A 16,137-nucleotide genomic window follows, 5' to 3' on the forward strand; every position below is an offset into this window, starting at 1 on the left:
CTCTTTGTCAGATAACAAGTTTTTTTCTCTCTACAAGATGTGTTTTAAATCCATCAGCTTTGCCCTGAACCACCATACACTCTTATACAGCCTGTGCAGCATGGCCATGAAATGCTTTCATGGCCATGTTCGAATGTGTTTTGGAGGCCAACATTATAACTTCTTTTTTTTTTTTTATGTGTGTTTTAAAAGCGGTAGACCTTGGGAGGTACTGGTGAAACTATTGCAAGTGTTTTACAATCCTAATAGTGCTGCTTTTCTTTTTGTGTCTTTTTCATTTCAGGTGGCCTTTAGCAGTCTGAGCTACACATCTCTGAGGAGGCAAAGTGAAGTGAATGTTTTTTGGTTTCACCAAGAGCTGTTTTTCTCACTCTGCCTCTCCAGTTCTCACTCCGTCTGTTGGAGCACTTATGCCAAGACTGTTTCATAACAAGGAATTCATCTCGTCTACAGTACACTGAGTGACACTTTTTCTCAAGACCACTGAAAATAACATCTTTGCTGTTAGAGACTTAACCCTTTTTGTGAGTTTTAAGGTTTTTTTTTTTTTTTTACTGTCTGCACTCCAGAGAGGGCTTTACATCCAAAGACTTTTACAACTAAATCTAATTCCTCTGTTTTTCGTGGATTTTATTTGTTTTGTTTGCTTTTTTTTTTCTTTTACCACCAACTATGGTCATCTTGTTTTTACATAGCCCCACCTAAATTCGAGTTGCTCTCATCAGTTTGTTTGAACCTAATCCTACACTAGTATGAGTTATGACAGCTCCACGTCAACGCCCAGCAGCAGCACTCGGGGGCGAGTGGCAGGGGCTGACAAGAAAGACCAGGAGTCTGAGTCACAAGAGTTAAATGCTCAGAAAACGAGTGGAGCTCAACCTTGCACCGATGTCACTGCTCAGGACCAAGGCAGCGGAGCCGGAGGGGGTTCATCACCCGAGGGAGGGTCCAGATCTGGAGACCAAAGGGGGCCTAACTCGGACGACATGGACGGACTGTCAAGTGGAAATGATTCTGGAGAGAGGGAAAGTGAGGGTAGGATTGAGCGGGAGAACAGGTCTCGTGGACACCAGTCCTCACGTAGCTCCCATAGTCACAGCTCATCAAATGGCAAGGACTCTGGCGTGATGTTGGAGACCACAGAGAGCAACAAGAGGTAAGAGGACAAGTTCACCCTTTACTCTGAAGAGATGCATGTGAGTTGTTTTGTTGACAGATGTTTCAGGCCTTAAAATTGTCATTGTGACAATTTCTTGTTTTGACCTTTATAAGTGTATATACTTTAAATTGTAGACGAAGACAATAAATGTAGATTGAGACTTTGATTATTCATGGCAGGCAGCTTGCTTGCAACTTTCTGCTTTGGTTTGATGTTTTCTCTCAGCCATTGTAAAGCTGCACATTAGGTTTTATTTTTATTTTTTTCATCTTTCCAAGTAATTTATTGACAGGTATTTAATTGTTATGTACTTATATAACATCATAGAGAGGTTCTGTACTCAATATGTAGAACAGTTAAATTAAGCCAACACATTACATAAATGGCTTTGGCAACCATGAGGCCAAAGTTTACTGTTCCGTGATGTTTTGTCTACATCTGCTAAAACCCCATTAACTGTGATGCACAAAGACACACAATTCTAGCTTTTACAACTTGAGCTCAGCCAATTTTAACGTATCAATAAAATCAAAACCAAAAATTTCTCTTGTTTATTACTAAGTAGTTGTGGTTGAGTTGTGCGAAGTATTCTCAGTTCTTGTTAGGAGTTCAAATTCAACAAAAAACAATAAATATAAGTTTTGTGAGGATGTTTTGAACAAGCATCAGCAAATGAAGCTGCTGCCTGCTGCAGTTATTCTAAGTAGATTAATAGAAATGCATGTTGTTTATTGTGTATTTTATCCTCTCTGATGTCATGGAGTATTTTATACAAACTTATGCACATGCTTCAACAAAAGATTTAATTTTTCCTCCTTCCCCAGCTCCAACTCCCAGAGTCTGTCTCCACCCAGTAGCTCTCTGGCCTACAGCCTGCTGTCAGCTGGTTCAGAGCACGACCCCCCTTCTACTTCTGGATGCAGCAGCGACCAGTCGGCGAGGCTGCAGACACAAAAAGAGTTGATGAAGGCCATCAAAGAACTGAAAGTGCGCCTGCCTGCTGAGCGCAAAGCCAAAGGCCACTCCAGCACTCTAAGTGCTCTAAAATACGCTCTTCAATGTGTCAGACAAGTCCGAGGTAAGGGCTGCTTTTTTTTTTTTCTTTTATTACAATACTGACACAACCAAGAAAAAAGTTTATTTAGATATGAGCTGTTGCCATAAATTTGTATGAATAATACAGTATATGCTTAGTTATGTAATGCAGTCTGTTTTTATAAGAAGAGCCTGACAGTGAAATTTGAAATCTTTGCAGCCAACAAGGAGTATTATCACCAGTGGAGTGTGGAGGAGTGTCATGGCTGCAGCCTGGACTTGTCTACCTTCACAATTGAGGAGCTGGACAATATAACGTCAGAATACACCCTCAAAAACACTGTAAGTATATAACCGTTGTCTACCTGAGAATGTGAAGTTACAGACAAAAGCAGACTGTGTCTCCAGATGAGATGTCCTTGTCGGATAGCTGGGCAGTGTAGTGGACTCCCTTTAACTTCCCTCTCACCTTCCTTCAGGACACATTCTCTATGGCGGTGTCATTCTTGTCGGGGAAGGTCGTGTATGTGTCACCCCAGGGATCGTCCCTGCTGCGCTGCAAACCCGAGTGTCTCCAGGGAACCATGTTTTCTGAGCTTTTGGCACCGCAGGATGTCAGCACCTTCTACAGCAGCACAGCCCCCTGCCGCCTGCCCCCCTGGGCCTCCTGCATTGGCTCAGGTTAGCTGACGCTCACTGAAACTTAAAGAAAAGATAGATAAGCAGTATGCATTCACATCTAGCTGACTGACTCTGCTCTCTCCTCAGCCTCTCCTCCTGTTGACTGCACTCAGGAGAAGTCCATGTTCTGTCGGATCAGTGCCAACCGGGCACAGGGGGGTGAGATGCGCTACTACCCCTTTCGTCTGACGCCCTACCAGCTGACCCTCAGAGACTCAGATGCTGCAGAGCCGCAGCCCTGCTGCCTGCTCATCGCGGAGAGGGTCCACTCTGGATATGAGGGTATTTGATTTCAACTTCTTATTTTGTGCTAATTTTATTGTTGTTGTCTTTTTTTCCTCCGTGTGAATCAAACTGGTAGCGGCAGGGTAGAATATGTTCTTGATAGCTCTGTAAACTGGTTACAGTGGACATCAGAACCACCGTCAGATAAAAGGAGCTCACATAAACAGCAGCCTTCAACAGAAATCTTTAAATCTAACTATTCCTTGAACTGAGTAGCGACACGTCTGCGGTCTCACAGACAGAACAAAGATATCGATCAGTGCTCATAATGAGATTAACTCCTTACTATGCCTTTGTTGTCACAAATCTGCTAACTGAAGATAATTTAGGCGGATTTAATGAACGGCGGCTAAATTTTTAGCACCGTTTTTCTTTCCCCGAAGGTGTGTGTTTGGTTTGGCAGCACTTATTTGTACAGACACGTGGGTGAAATGATTCAGTGACTAACAGAGAGCGCAGAAGAAACCGAGGGAGGAAATCTGGTTTTAGTAGCTGCAGAATCTGCATAAATACTGAAGTAAATACAGAATTTTAGAGGTGGGTAAAGATGCCAATGAAAGAGACTTTTTTACTTAATCGATCTGGAGCATCCTATTCCTCTAAATGTGAATAATACACACGCCAGATTGCATGGCTTTCCAACAAATATCCAGATTGTCTGTTTCATCGAATGGGCCAGCCTACAGCTGCAGAGCTTTTGATCATCTTTTTTTTTTTTCATCATTCATTTTTTTTCATGTGGCTTTCAGCTCCTCGCATCCCTCCAGACAAAAGGATCTTCACCACCAGTCACACTCCCAGCTGCCTCTTTCAAGAAGTTGACGAGAGGTTAGTGTCCTTGCTCTGATACCATGGTTACATCTTTCCTTCTTTTGGCAGCTTTTTGAGTCAGAGAATTGATTATATTATGGATTATAATAGACCTAAGATGGTATAGTCAGATTACTGTTTCTTAAGCAGCCAAACATAAATATCAGTGATTCCTAAGGATGCCTGTATTGTATTAGTTTAATTGTTTGGTTTGTTTGTTTTTTTTTTTTTAAAAAAGCAACAAAAAAAAAAAAGCTTACATTTCTAATTGTTTACATTATATACACTCTAATAATCATCTCTGTAATATAACACATTGTTTATGGCTGTCTGAGTGTGTGTAAATGTGGTGTGTTTTCAGGGCAGTGCCGCTGTTGGGCTACCTGCCGCAGGACTTGGTGGGAACCCCCACCCTGCTCTACATCCACCCAGAGGACAGAGCCATGATGGTGGCTATTCATGAGAAGAGTGAGTTTGTTTTGCTGTGCCTTCATTTTATTTCATATTGTGAAAATATACAGAGTAAATCTATTAAATGTATATTTATATAGTGGTCAGCACTGCAACCTCAGCTGGGTGGGAGATTTGAAAATTGGCCTTTCTCTGTGGAATTTTTATATTCTCCACACAGATGTATGCGTGGGTATCTCTCCAGGGACTTCCTCCCATCCACTAGACATGCATGTTAGGTTAATTGATCACTTATCACATGTAAGTTGCTTTGGATAAAAGCGTCTGCCAAATGTCCGTAGAATAGAATATATTTGGCCCAAAAGACAAAGACAGGTTTTCTGTCAGCCAAACTCATCATTCATCTACCATACCCACAAACTGGCTAGTTAGTGACATTACCAATTTCTGTAACTATGAAAGCTGAGCTGTGGAACATAGTTGTAATAAATCATTGGAGATATAGTTCTGTCTCAAATTTGACTGAAACTCTCAAAGTCTCAAAGTTAAAGTCAACAAAAACAAAAAGATCAAACAGCATTAAGTGTTATAAATATTTGATTTTAATCTAATAATAGTCAAATTAAGATTTTTTTTTTTTTTAATATGGAGGAAAAAAATATAAAAAGCTTACAACACACCAGTTTTGATCATAATTGAATTTTGTGCTAACAATGTGATTAATGGTGATCAAATATTTAAACTGTTGCTCAGAAGTAATGAAAACTACAATCCAACTTGAGGCACTAATCTAGAAAAACATCTTTATATGTGTGTTTTAGTTTTTGCAAGATTTTTATACATTTTTATAACATTAAATTTTGTATTAATATATAATTTGTGGATCTACATGATTTTTTTTGTGCAAGTAATTTTTTTCCTACATGGACCAGTGCACCGTTGCTCAAAGTACATGAGCCGTGGTCAATGTTATGACTCACCCAGCACCACTGCATGCATTGCTTTCAAAAAAACGGTTACCTAAGTTTGTCGTCTATCAGCTTGAGAGAGTCAGACCATCCTGACCTTTTCCTGGTTGTTTTTTTTTTTTTTTTCTTTCATTTACAGACCAAAGTGTTTGTATGTGAGCTGCATATTTCAGTCACTTTAACCAACAAACATCACAGGCACATTCAAAAGCTTTTAATTTCTATACTAGCACCAAGTTTAACCTATAGTAGCCTATGTATGTACAGTGTGTGAAGATTTGTACATGTTTGTAGTGCTTTTTCCTGAGTCTTTTAAAGTATTCAGAATTCCATATTTTCTATTTGTAAGCGAGGTTAAATCACTGTTGAGTCAATAGACGGCTCATAGTTTTAACCCATTAAAGCTATGTAAAAGATGCAAGTATACTGTAGTGTGTGTACTGAACTTTCCTTGTTTGCCATGCTTTTTTCATAATTCCATCTTCACGTGTTTTATTGTCTTTTTCTCCGTAGTCTTTCAGTTTGCAGGGCAGCCATTTGACTATTCACCCCTGCGGATGTGCGCCCGCAGCGGCGAGTATCTGACCATCGACACCAGCTGGTCTTCTTTCGTCAACCCCTGGAGCAGGAAGGTGGCATTCGTTGTAGGGCGTCACAAAGTCAGAACGTAAGATTTTCTTTCTGTTTTCCTGAAAAGAAAGCATGTTCAGCAATAGATATGCTCTGTTTATTTTAGTCGAGTTTAAAAAGGACCCTGGTGTCCAGAGTGGGAGCTAAAAAAGTTATGCGTGAGTCATTGGTGGAGCAATGTGCACTCACACATGCAGAAACTTAAAAACCTCAGAAAGGTCAGAGAAGTCAGCTGTATTGATTTTAAGCATCAGCAAACATTACAGAACCTCTACACAGACATGAAGCAGGTGTGAACATATAGAATATTAATATAGATCTGGACCTTTTCCTGTCTCCCGTCTCAAGGAGCCCCTTGAATGAGGACGTGTTCTCCACGCCACAAGGCTACGAGAGTCGGGTAACCACGCCAGACATCGTCCAGCTGAGTGAGCAGATCCACCGGCTCCTGGCGCAGCCGGTGCACAGTGGCAGCTCTCAAGGCTACAACTCGCTGGGGTCTAGTGGCTCGCGGGGCTCTCGCCGTTCCCACCAGCAGCACCTCAGTGCCTCAGCCACCTCATCCAGCGACAGCAACAGCCCGGCCATGGATGAAGCTGCAGCTGTGGTCACTTTGCACAAACCTGTAAGTCAGAGCAACAACATGTAGGCTACTCAGTTAAAACAAATCTTAATGATAAACTCAGGACTCTGCAGCAATAATCATCTTTTTAACCACATTTGCAAACTCATATTTGCCCTTCACCTCTTCTAGTTGTCAGAAATGGTGTAACGTCCTTATTAACCATGTGATGTGTGTGTGTGTGTGTTAACAATGCTGCGTGTGTTTTCTCAGATGACGTTCCAGCAGATCTGCAAAGACGTCCACATGGTGAAAACCAACGGGCAGCAGGTTTTCATCGAGTCTCGCAATCGGCCACTGCCGAGGAAAAACACTAACGCAGGTGAGATAAATGGTTGACTGGTCCCCAGCTGCTTTATCAGTGCTTAGGAGTGATGTTATAGGCAGAAATGTCATAAATGTTTAATTGTCAGCATTTTTCACGTTGTTTTTCCATCTCCTTCATCCAGGCGCAGCAAGCATCAGAGCCATCTCCAGTGACCCAGTCAGAGGTTTGATAGCAGACATGACCCAGCCACCCAAAACTTTGGTTCCCGCGCCTCTCATGCAGAAGGAGCCCACTACTGGATACTCCTATCAACAGATCAACTGTTTGGATAGCATCATCAGGTTTGTGCACAAGCCGAAGCCCGTTTTCATCTGCTCGTCTTCACGCCATCGTTCCACTCATCCAGGGTTTTTCTCCACAGATACTTGGAGAGCTGTAACATTCCTAATACTGTCAAAAGGAAGTGTGGCTCGTCCTCATGCACTGCCTCCTCCACGTCTGATGATGACAAACAGCCAGATGCTAGTGGCAACAACAAAGGTACTTGAATTTTTTTTTTTTTTTTAAATAAGACAAAAAAAATATATAATAAGCAGGTGTTGATGATGAAAGCTAGAAGCACAAGGTATAAAACAGTATCTGATCTTATCTTCTAGTGTAGACCAAAATGTAAGCTTATCTTGTCTCTTGAGGCTGATAAATTTCCTCGATTACTAACAAATCTGGTTGTTCATGTGTCTGAATTGTGGCAATGATTTCTCTGCAGGTGGTTCAGTTAACCTCGTAGGTGAACCACCTTCTCTGCCTCCGCTCACCATGGCTACGAAGGCAGAGAGTGTAGCCTCAGTTACGTCTCAGTGTAGCTTCAGCAGCACCATCGTCCATGTAGGAGACAAGAAACCTCCCGAGTCAGGTGGGCACTGTCAACTCTTAACACTTTCTGCAGGTCCTCACTGGGAAACGGCCAAGATCCTTGGAAGCCTTTTTTTTTGTTTGTTTGTTTTTGTTTATCAACAAGTGTAATTTGACTTATAAAGCTTTATTTTCCAATGCAAGAAATTGAAAGGTTTTTTTTTTTCTTCAAACATCTCAAGAAATATCTAATGTGTCTAATGATAAAATGGTCTTCTATTCATTACTTCAGTGTGTCCAGGAGTTTTCAGGTTGTTTTAGTGGTTTTGCAGCTTTTTGTAATGCCCACACATATTCACTGTGGTTTTTATTTATATTTGTGTCTTTTTAAAACAAGCTTATGTAACTTTTTCTGGCTGGAAGGTGCTTCGGTGTCTTGTAGCAGTAACACAAGTGAAGGAGATTCTACAATTTCTTGGTATCTGTCTTTACGCTTGCATAGTTAAACCTATCTGCAAAGTCTTAAGGTTCTCAAATAGGGGGAAAATACAGCTATATAAGTCAGATTTTCTCAGGAAATTCACAAAACAAGGACGGTGCCCCTGTGAAATGGTATTGGGTAGCAGCTTATTTTGGTGAAATCAGTTGGCAAACGTCCCTCTAAACAGACTCTTCATATATCACTCCATCTGTTCATCAGGAGTACGAGGCAGGCATGCTTTGTTAGAGGACCTAAGTCTTTTTTTTTTTTTTTTTAGATTTATCACTGGGTGTTTAAAGTTGGAAGCTGTGGTTTCTCAAAGCAAAATTCAATAAAACTATAAACACTGATCATAAGATTGAGTCAGACAAAAGGTAGGCTGTGCCAAATCTTAGAGGTGGACAAATCGCAAACAGGTCTAAAAAAAAAAAAAAAAAGTGATATGAGGCCCATTTATCCTCTATTTACACACACAAATAAGTACCTTAATTTCAAACATCACTGATATCACACTGTTGTGTGTTCTTTACATTAGCATGGTTGTTAACAAATGCATCCACCAGAGGGCCGGACAGGGTTCAGAGTCCACCTTCATGTTCCGACTTTTGTTTTAGGGAATAACAAACGCTGTCGGTGGAGGTGATCACGATAACGCAGTGCAGTAAACTGCGATGGTGGTCTGTGCTGTGATTAAATATATTACTGCTGCTTTTACACTTCTTTTTCATTCTTCCACGATTTCTGGTGGTACGTCTCCATTTACTCTGTCAGGAACAGATACACAAAGACCCTAAAAGCCGACCAAGTTACGCACGTAATTACGAAGAAGACGGACAAAATGCTCTCCAACCATCTTTAGCGTTGAGCATAAATTGGCATTTATACTGAAAAAATACATTTTAAAAAATTCCTTTAATCAGCAAAGGTTTATTTCTCTCAATCCTTTGCTTGAGCTACAAATAACGTGGCAGCCATGAACTCATTCAGAAGACAAGTGTCATATTTACTTGTAGGGAGCCGGGGTTTATGGAGAAACATGATCAGACTGTATCACATAACAAACTGGTGAATTGTTTGTTTAGTTTTCCCTAACAGCCTTTTTGTTCTTCCTCTTTTATCCCAGACATCGTCATGGAAGACGCTCCTACAACTCCCACCCTTGCTCCTCCTATTCCTACTCCTACCACCACCACAGCTCCTCCCTTCACCACCCTGTCTCCGCCCACAAGCAGTGCAACACCTTCCGCTAATGTTGCCATCACCCCTTCCCCTCCTCTTCCTCCTCCTCCCCCGCCCCCTCCTCCACCTCCTTTCACCCCTCTCCCTCAAGCCAGTCAACCAGAGAGGGACAGTCGTAGGAGTGGAAGCGTGGGGGGCGGAGGCGGCCGGCTGGGCCTGACCAAGGAGGTGCTGTCCGCCCACACCCAGCAGGAGGAGCAAGCGTTCCTCGACCGCTTCAAGGACCTCAGCAAGCTGCGCGTGTTCGATCAGACAGCTTCCTCCACCGTGCGCTGCCACACTCCGGCTGCTCTGTCACGAGGTACACACACATTTACGTGCCCTCTTGTTTATAAGAGCGTTGGTCAGAGTGGCGAAAGTGAATGCAAACAGACATAACATTAAAGGGCATTAAAATTCAGACTTCTTTCTTTGGATGGGACAAATACGGGAGGATGTTGCATTTTTTTTAATGATTTGATGATGGAAAAATGTTTAAATGACTTCTGCTTCCCCTTCTGTCTCTCAGGAGTGCGATGTTCTCGAGACTACCCCGCAGCCGGAGGCAGCACCGGTCACAGACGGGGACGCGGCGGTAAGCGGCTCAAGCATCAGGAGTCATCTGACCAACACAGCTCTTTGGGTCTGAATGGGAGTCGCCAGGACCCCAGAACCAGCGCAGCTCCCATGCCTCTTAGTATGCCTTTTGGAGCGCCCACAAACTCCTCCTCCTGGCCTTCTCTCGGCTCCCAAGCTAGCATTCCCTCCGCGCCCTTCACCTCTGGTATGCTTCCAATCTACCCCGTCTACCCACCTCTCACACAGCCGTTACCCGTCCCCGATCCGTCACATTTCCCTCCGACCCAGATGGTACCTCCCATGATGGCTCTCGTTCTGCCAAACTACATGTTCCCACAGATGGGAGCACCCTTGTCTCAACAGGGGCCCACACCCGGACCTTTCTACAATCCTAATTATAACTACCCTGGACCCCCCCCAGCTCCCATTGCCACGGTTTCCAATCCCATGCCCACCCCTGCCATGTGCGCCCCGTCCCGTAGCAGCACCCCGCAGTCCTGCAATCAGACGCCCGCTGACCGCGATGGTGCAGACTCCCCCCTCTTCCAGTCCCGCTGCTCATCCCCTCTGAATTTGCTCCAGCTTGAAGAGTCGCCAAGCAACCGGTTAGAGGTGGCTACGGCGCTAGCAGCATCACAACAAGCCGCGCCATCTGTGCAGGGTGGTGCAGCTGGCGGGCAGAACCCAGCTAATCAGCGGAGCTCTGATAACACCTCCAAGGAGAACGAGAATGTAAGGAGGAATATTCAGTACAGCAAGTTTCCTCTTTTTTTTCATCCAGCTAATTAACAGCGTCTTTGTTGTCTCGTTTACCTTGCTTCATTAGGGGGAAGCTAATGAATCCAACCAAGATGCCATGTCCACATCAAGCGACCTGCTGGACCTGCTTTTGCAGGAAGACTCCCGCTCAGGCACCGGCTCAGCCGCCTCTGGTTCAGGCTCATCAGGCACAAGATCCTCGGGCTCAGGCTCCGGCTCCGGCTCCAACGGCTGCAGCTCCTCCGGCACCAGCGGAACCAGTCAGTACAAACATTTTTACCACCTAGAGCACAGATGTGTTTCAGTAATGAAGCATTTTATATCTCTGTTTTCATGGAAAGTATTATAAAGCCTTAAGTATTTATATATGTGGGAAGTTTTTATTTATCACATCTTTAAACACAAGAAAAGTCTTCTGATGAAGATTATTTAAACAAGTGGTAAAAAAACTGCAAGACAAAGATTAATATTTGATTCAAAGCTTATTTGTTTTGTTTTTTGCATTTTTGCAATAAATGACACATCTAGTTATCACTTAAGAGCTTTTTTAGAATAGAATAGAATAGAATAGAATAAACTTTATTGTCATTGCAACAAGTGCAACGAAATTTACATCCTTACTGGGATTTTGGATCGCTTCTGTGAAACAGCAGCTTCTGGATGAGGTTCATGTCTGAATTCTAGCTGCATTTTCCCCAAAAAAGTAAACATTTCTTCTGTCTGAATCACTTTAGTATTATGTTTCTGATAACCTCGTTATAAAAAATCCGTTGTTCTCCAGGACCTACTTTTTTTTTTCCCCCCTCTGTGATTTCTGTTTAGTTAGACAGAACAAGAGTGGCACATTTTTATCTCCTTGCTCCGCAGCCTGTTTCTCTTTCATTACAAAAAGTGACAAAAAGGTTTTGTTTTAGCAAAGATATAACGTGCTTTTCTTGTGAAGGAGAGTCCTTGATGAGCATCTGTGAAGACTTGCTTTACACAGTGTTTACTGAAACATTTGCATTGAGATGTGATACTGTAGTTCACAAGTGTCAAACTCGAGGGTCGGTATCCTGAAGGTTTTTGTTGTCTCCATGCTCCAACGCACCTGACCAAAACTTAAAAACAGGTTGACAAGAAGCTGCTGGATGCATTTGATTTGAATCAGCAACAAAAACCTGCTGGATACCGGCCCTCGAGGACTGGAGGTGACACCCCTGCTCTAGTTCAAATTTCAGCCTTGCTGATGATCCTTACATCATTTCTTTTTAGTGGCAAATATTTCAGAAAAAGCACTGCAGAAAAAATTGATAAATCCAATTAAAAAAATGATCTGAAATGTCTGATCATCACCACAACTAAAGTGTTACACTGGTATTTGCCCCAGTCAGCGCAGACTGAGTCCTTATCTCAACCTTGGAACCAGAATAAAAGCAAGGAGCCCGTCTAACCTGCAGACCTTCACAGAAAGACGAGCAGTTCAAACTAACAGTGGAGACGTACAGAAACCTTTGAAGCATATATGAAAATAGTTTGGTTTATTATATTGGATTAATCATTTTTCAAGTTCTAAAATGACATAGAAATAGAACAAATCCATTGTCAAAACATTGGATACAATATTTCAGTTTGACTCTTGTTTCTGCCATTTCCAGCAGACGGAAATGCATTGTTCAAATCTGGTATCAGTCCAACTTCCAATGGACTGAAAAACATTGCTGAAGTTAAAGCGCTCTACCTCAGACTATCGTTAAACACATGAAGCAAATCTGAAATGATTCAAACCAATACGAACACCCTTGAATGGCAGAGTTTAATTTTTGTTTTGTTTTTTTAACCCATTCATGCACAGAGTGGACACTTATTTACAAGCTTTTTTCTTGCATATTCATGAATGAGGATGGCATTTTTGTAAATTAACCACTTCAGTGGATGTTAGTGAGTCATCCAATACGTTTCCACTGGGGATGCACCGATCCACTTTTTGGGAGTTCGGATCCGATACCGATATCTGAAATTTTAAACTCTGGCGATACCGATATTTGTCGATACCAAATCTGTTTATGTGAACATTATTGTGACTATGGTTATTATTGCTGTTATAACTATGTAAGATTTCATTAGGTTATAATAAATTGCCCATCCTTTCTGAAGTTACCTCACCAATAGAAATATAATAACATTACAGATCTAACAATTTCAACAAGTTTTATTTTGATATGACACATTTGACCTAAATACAACTATACATGTGTGGCTTTGAAACAAAGATCTCGCTTTTAGTGTAACAAAAAATGTCACATTTTACCAATCAAGGCATTTATTTCTTTTAAAATGTGTCCAAAGCATGTCATCAAACACATCTGCGCTGGCTTGACTAGTGTAGTATTGGGTATCGGTTGTGGCATCTTACACTTTTATTAACACCAAGAAGAAGTACACACGCTAGGTATTGATACAAAACCAGTATCGGTGCATCCCTAGTTTCCATTCACTGGAGAATAAATAAATATATGACATAATTTAACATAATGTAATTACGCTACAGTTTACCTTTGCGATAAATAGGAAAAGAAAATAATACAGCTATATTTTATAGAAGATTTACACAATTATGATCAAATATTATTTTATAAATATCTTATCGAATACATTACATTAAAACAAATCATAAATCATGATCAATTCTAAATATCACTAATAAACAACATATCAAGAAGGTATCAGTGCATATGCCTGTAGAGGTAAAATACTGTGTTTAAAAAAATGTTGAATTGTTTTTTTTTAATTAATTTGCGCATGAAAGGGTAAAGGTTCTGTCTATAATCTTTATGCCAAATTCAGATTACGGTTTGACGTCCCAAAACCCGTCCGTGATTGGATCTTTAAAACTCTCAAACTTACTATCTAAACCTAATCAGTAAACACGTCTTCCCACAATTAAACCACTATTTCAACCTCTCGTCTGTTCAGGCAGCAGCCAGGGCAGCCACACCAGCAAGTACTTCGGCAGTATCGACTCATCAGAGAACGATCTCTCCCGCAAACAGCCAGCAGGGGGCAGCAGCAGCACCGGAGGAGGCAGCGGGGAGGAGCAGTTTATTAAGTGTGTTCTGCAGGACCCCATCTGGCTGCTGATGGCCAACACAGATGATAAGGTCATGATGACGTATCAGCTGCCCATAAGGTAATATGTCAGACTGGTTTGACAGATACAACTCAGTTGTTCTTCTGCTGAAAGTAGACGGGTTGCACCTTACACTGGCCCTGCCTCTCCTGTTTGGTAATATCAGGGACATGGAGACAGTACTGCGGGAAGATCGTGAAGCCTTGAGGAACCTGCAGAAACAGCAGCCACGCTTCACAGATGAGCAGAAGAAGGAGCTGAGCCAGGTTCATCCCTGGATCCGTACAGGACGCCTGCCGCGAGCCATCAACATCTCCGTAAGCTCAGCTTCAACCTGCGTTCTTTTCAGCAGAATGCGTCATTGAACAGAAAAAAAAAAAACTGAATTGTATGTTTGTTTGTATGTTTTGATGGTTTCAGGGCTGTGCAGGCTGCAAATGTCCCCCCTCCGTCCCCCCCACCGCCCCGTTCGACGTGGAGATCCACGAGATGGAGCTGTGCACTGTGCTGAAGGCTCAGGAGGAAAACGTTAGAAAGACTGACAAAAACCTCACAGAGACTGCCATGGAGGATGCTCCGCCAGAGGATGAAGACGAGGAGGAAGATGTAGAAGAGACGGAAACCAAAATACAACACGACAACCGAGACATGGCAGCAGAAGACCAAGGTGTGACCTCAGAAGCTGCGGAAGAAAAAGCAGAGACTTAAAAACATTTACCAGGAAAAACGCTTGTTTTCGCCTCCGTTGCTCTGCTGATCCACGGAAAAACGTGCACCTTCCAGAACTTTATGTGCTTGTAACACACAATGTGAGAAAAACAAGCCTTGTTGGAACATTAAGGTGCACATTAATCCAGACAACTGCCATTTATTGTCCTACAGGTCAGTCTGACTTTAATCTCAGCACATCAGGCATGTTGTTTGCATATGAAACCACCAGATGGATACACACTCAGTTTTAGAGAGTGAACTATTATTTTCTTTTTCTCTCTTTTCCTTTTTGTTGTTCTCGTAGGCATATTTATTTAAGCTGTAAAGTAATCAGAGAGGACTAAGGTGAATGTGTTACAAAAATGGCACTGCTGCAGAAAGATAAAAGCTCCATTATTATGTCCTCTCTTAAATATTCATCTCTACTTGTCTGAATTCAGCGCATCTGTGAATCTCCCTATTGAATGTTTCTGGATTCCATAAACCACCTAATTAATGTAAAAATAAATACCTTTTTTATGGTAAAAAAAATCTTTCCCCAAGTACAACAGTCATTTTAATTTAACATAGAAGTTGTACTGTGGGAACCAAGAAATTTTGTAAACATGTATATTTTTATACTTTAATTCCCCTAAGAAAGATGAAGAATAAATACCCAAAAAGAGTAGCTGCACTGTATAAATAACATGTTAAAAAAAAAAAAAAAAAAAAAATCAAGAATGAAACACGTATTTGTGTCAGAAAAAAACAAAACAATCATATGACAGTCTCTGGAGCAGAGAGTGTGTGAGAGACAGTGGTCCAGCAGCTTTACTTGTACAGATCCGGTGGCATCGTGGCAATCACCAGGAAACAAACCTGCGCTTTTAACATTACACTCGAGTTTAAGCATTCACGTGGAGAATCAACAAAGACTCTAAACAAGCGTCACAGTATTTCCCCAAAACTGTTCAGCACTCTAAGGAACTGTGAAGCCTTCTGAGGAGGAATAGCGTTTGTGTTCCCACTGCTTGCTTATGGTTGCAACAAGGTTATTATAGAGACTCTTTAAAAAGTCCTAAAAGTTGGAAAAGCAACAACTATCTTTTCTTTATTCTCACCGTCACTGTCTTTCTCTTCCTCTCTGTGGCACTGTTCTGGTCATGTGATATCCTATGCTTCATGGCGTCAGTGGCGTCTGTGACAGTTTCTTAATATTTTTGTGAAGTTCTTTGTACAAAAAGAAAGACAATAAAAATGACTTGAATTGCCTTTAAACATCGCGTCTGATTTGTTTTTGTTTTGTTAGATTTGTACATCTACTTGAAGTCTATTTTTGTTGGTGGGTGTGTTGCAACTGTTGGCCTGGAAACACAGAAGTGTCCAGAAAGAAGTGGAAAGGGAGCAGACCAGGGTAGCTGCTTTCCAACCTGACCGCAGTCTCCTTCTATTCAACTGTGGTTTCAACCCTAAGTGGTCACCGCAGCTTAAAAAAGACAATAGGCATGTCCTCGTATAGACAAACACAAAGTGGCAAAGTAGATTTTTGTTGCACATTATGATTACTGTAACGACAGCAA

General features: G+C 41.8%; 1 protein-coding gene across 2 annotated transcripts; it reads left to right on the forward strand.

The window, feature by feature from the left end:
• The first annotated feature begins 686 nt into the window (after positions 1-686).
• Positions 687-15,823, forward strand: per1b (period circadian clock 1b). 2 transcript variants are annotated; one of them, XM_079257616.1, is made up of 19 exons: positions 687-1,156; positions 1,984-2,237; positions 2,415-2,536; positions 2,674-2,875; positions 2,963-3,157; positions 3,910-3,988; positions 4,332-4,438; positions 5,863-6,016; positions 6,328-6,604; positions 6,815-6,923; positions 7,051-7,210; positions 7,291-7,409; positions 7,636-7,782; positions 9,326-9,742; positions 9,950-10,731; positions 10,826-11,018; positions 13,714-13,927; positions 14,034-14,184; positions 14,288-15,823. In XM_079257616.1, exons 1-19 carry the CDS (start codon positions 753-755, stop codon positions 14,573-14,575), a joined length of 4,374 nt encoding a protein of 1,457 aa, XP_079113742.1. In that variant the 5' UTR covers positions 687-752; the 3' UTR covers positions 14,576-15,823. The 2 variants fall into 2 exon arrangements, with proteins under 2 accessions (XP_079113742.1, XP_079113743.1); XM_079257617.1 differs by lacking the exon at positions 7,636-7,782.
• The last annotated feature ends 314 nt before the right edge of the window (positions 15,824-16,137 follow it).

The sequence above is a fragment of the Telmatherina bonti genome (assembly GCF_933228915.1).
Source record: "Telmatherina bonti genome assembly, chromosome: 18".
Lineage (NCBI taxonomy): Eukaryota > Metazoa > Chordata > Actinopteri > Atheriniformes > Telmatherinidae > Telmatherina > Telmatherina bonti.

What these genes read in the sequence shown, in the direction of transcription:
- per1b (XM_079257616.1), top strand. Translation starts at nt 753, where the DNA reads ATGAGTTATGACAGCTCCACGTCAACGCCCAGCAGCAGCACTCGGGGG. An exon ending in GGGCGTCACAAAGTCAGAAC is followed by an intron (nt 6,017 to 6,327) that starts GTAAGATTTTCT and finishes TCCCGTCTCAAG; the next exon opens with GAGCCCCTTGAATGAGGACG. An exon ending in CCTCCAAGGAGAACGAGAAT is followed by an intron (nt 10,732 to 10,825) that starts GTAAGGAGGAAT and finishes TTGCTTCATTAG; the next exon opens with GGGGAAGCTAATGAATCCAA.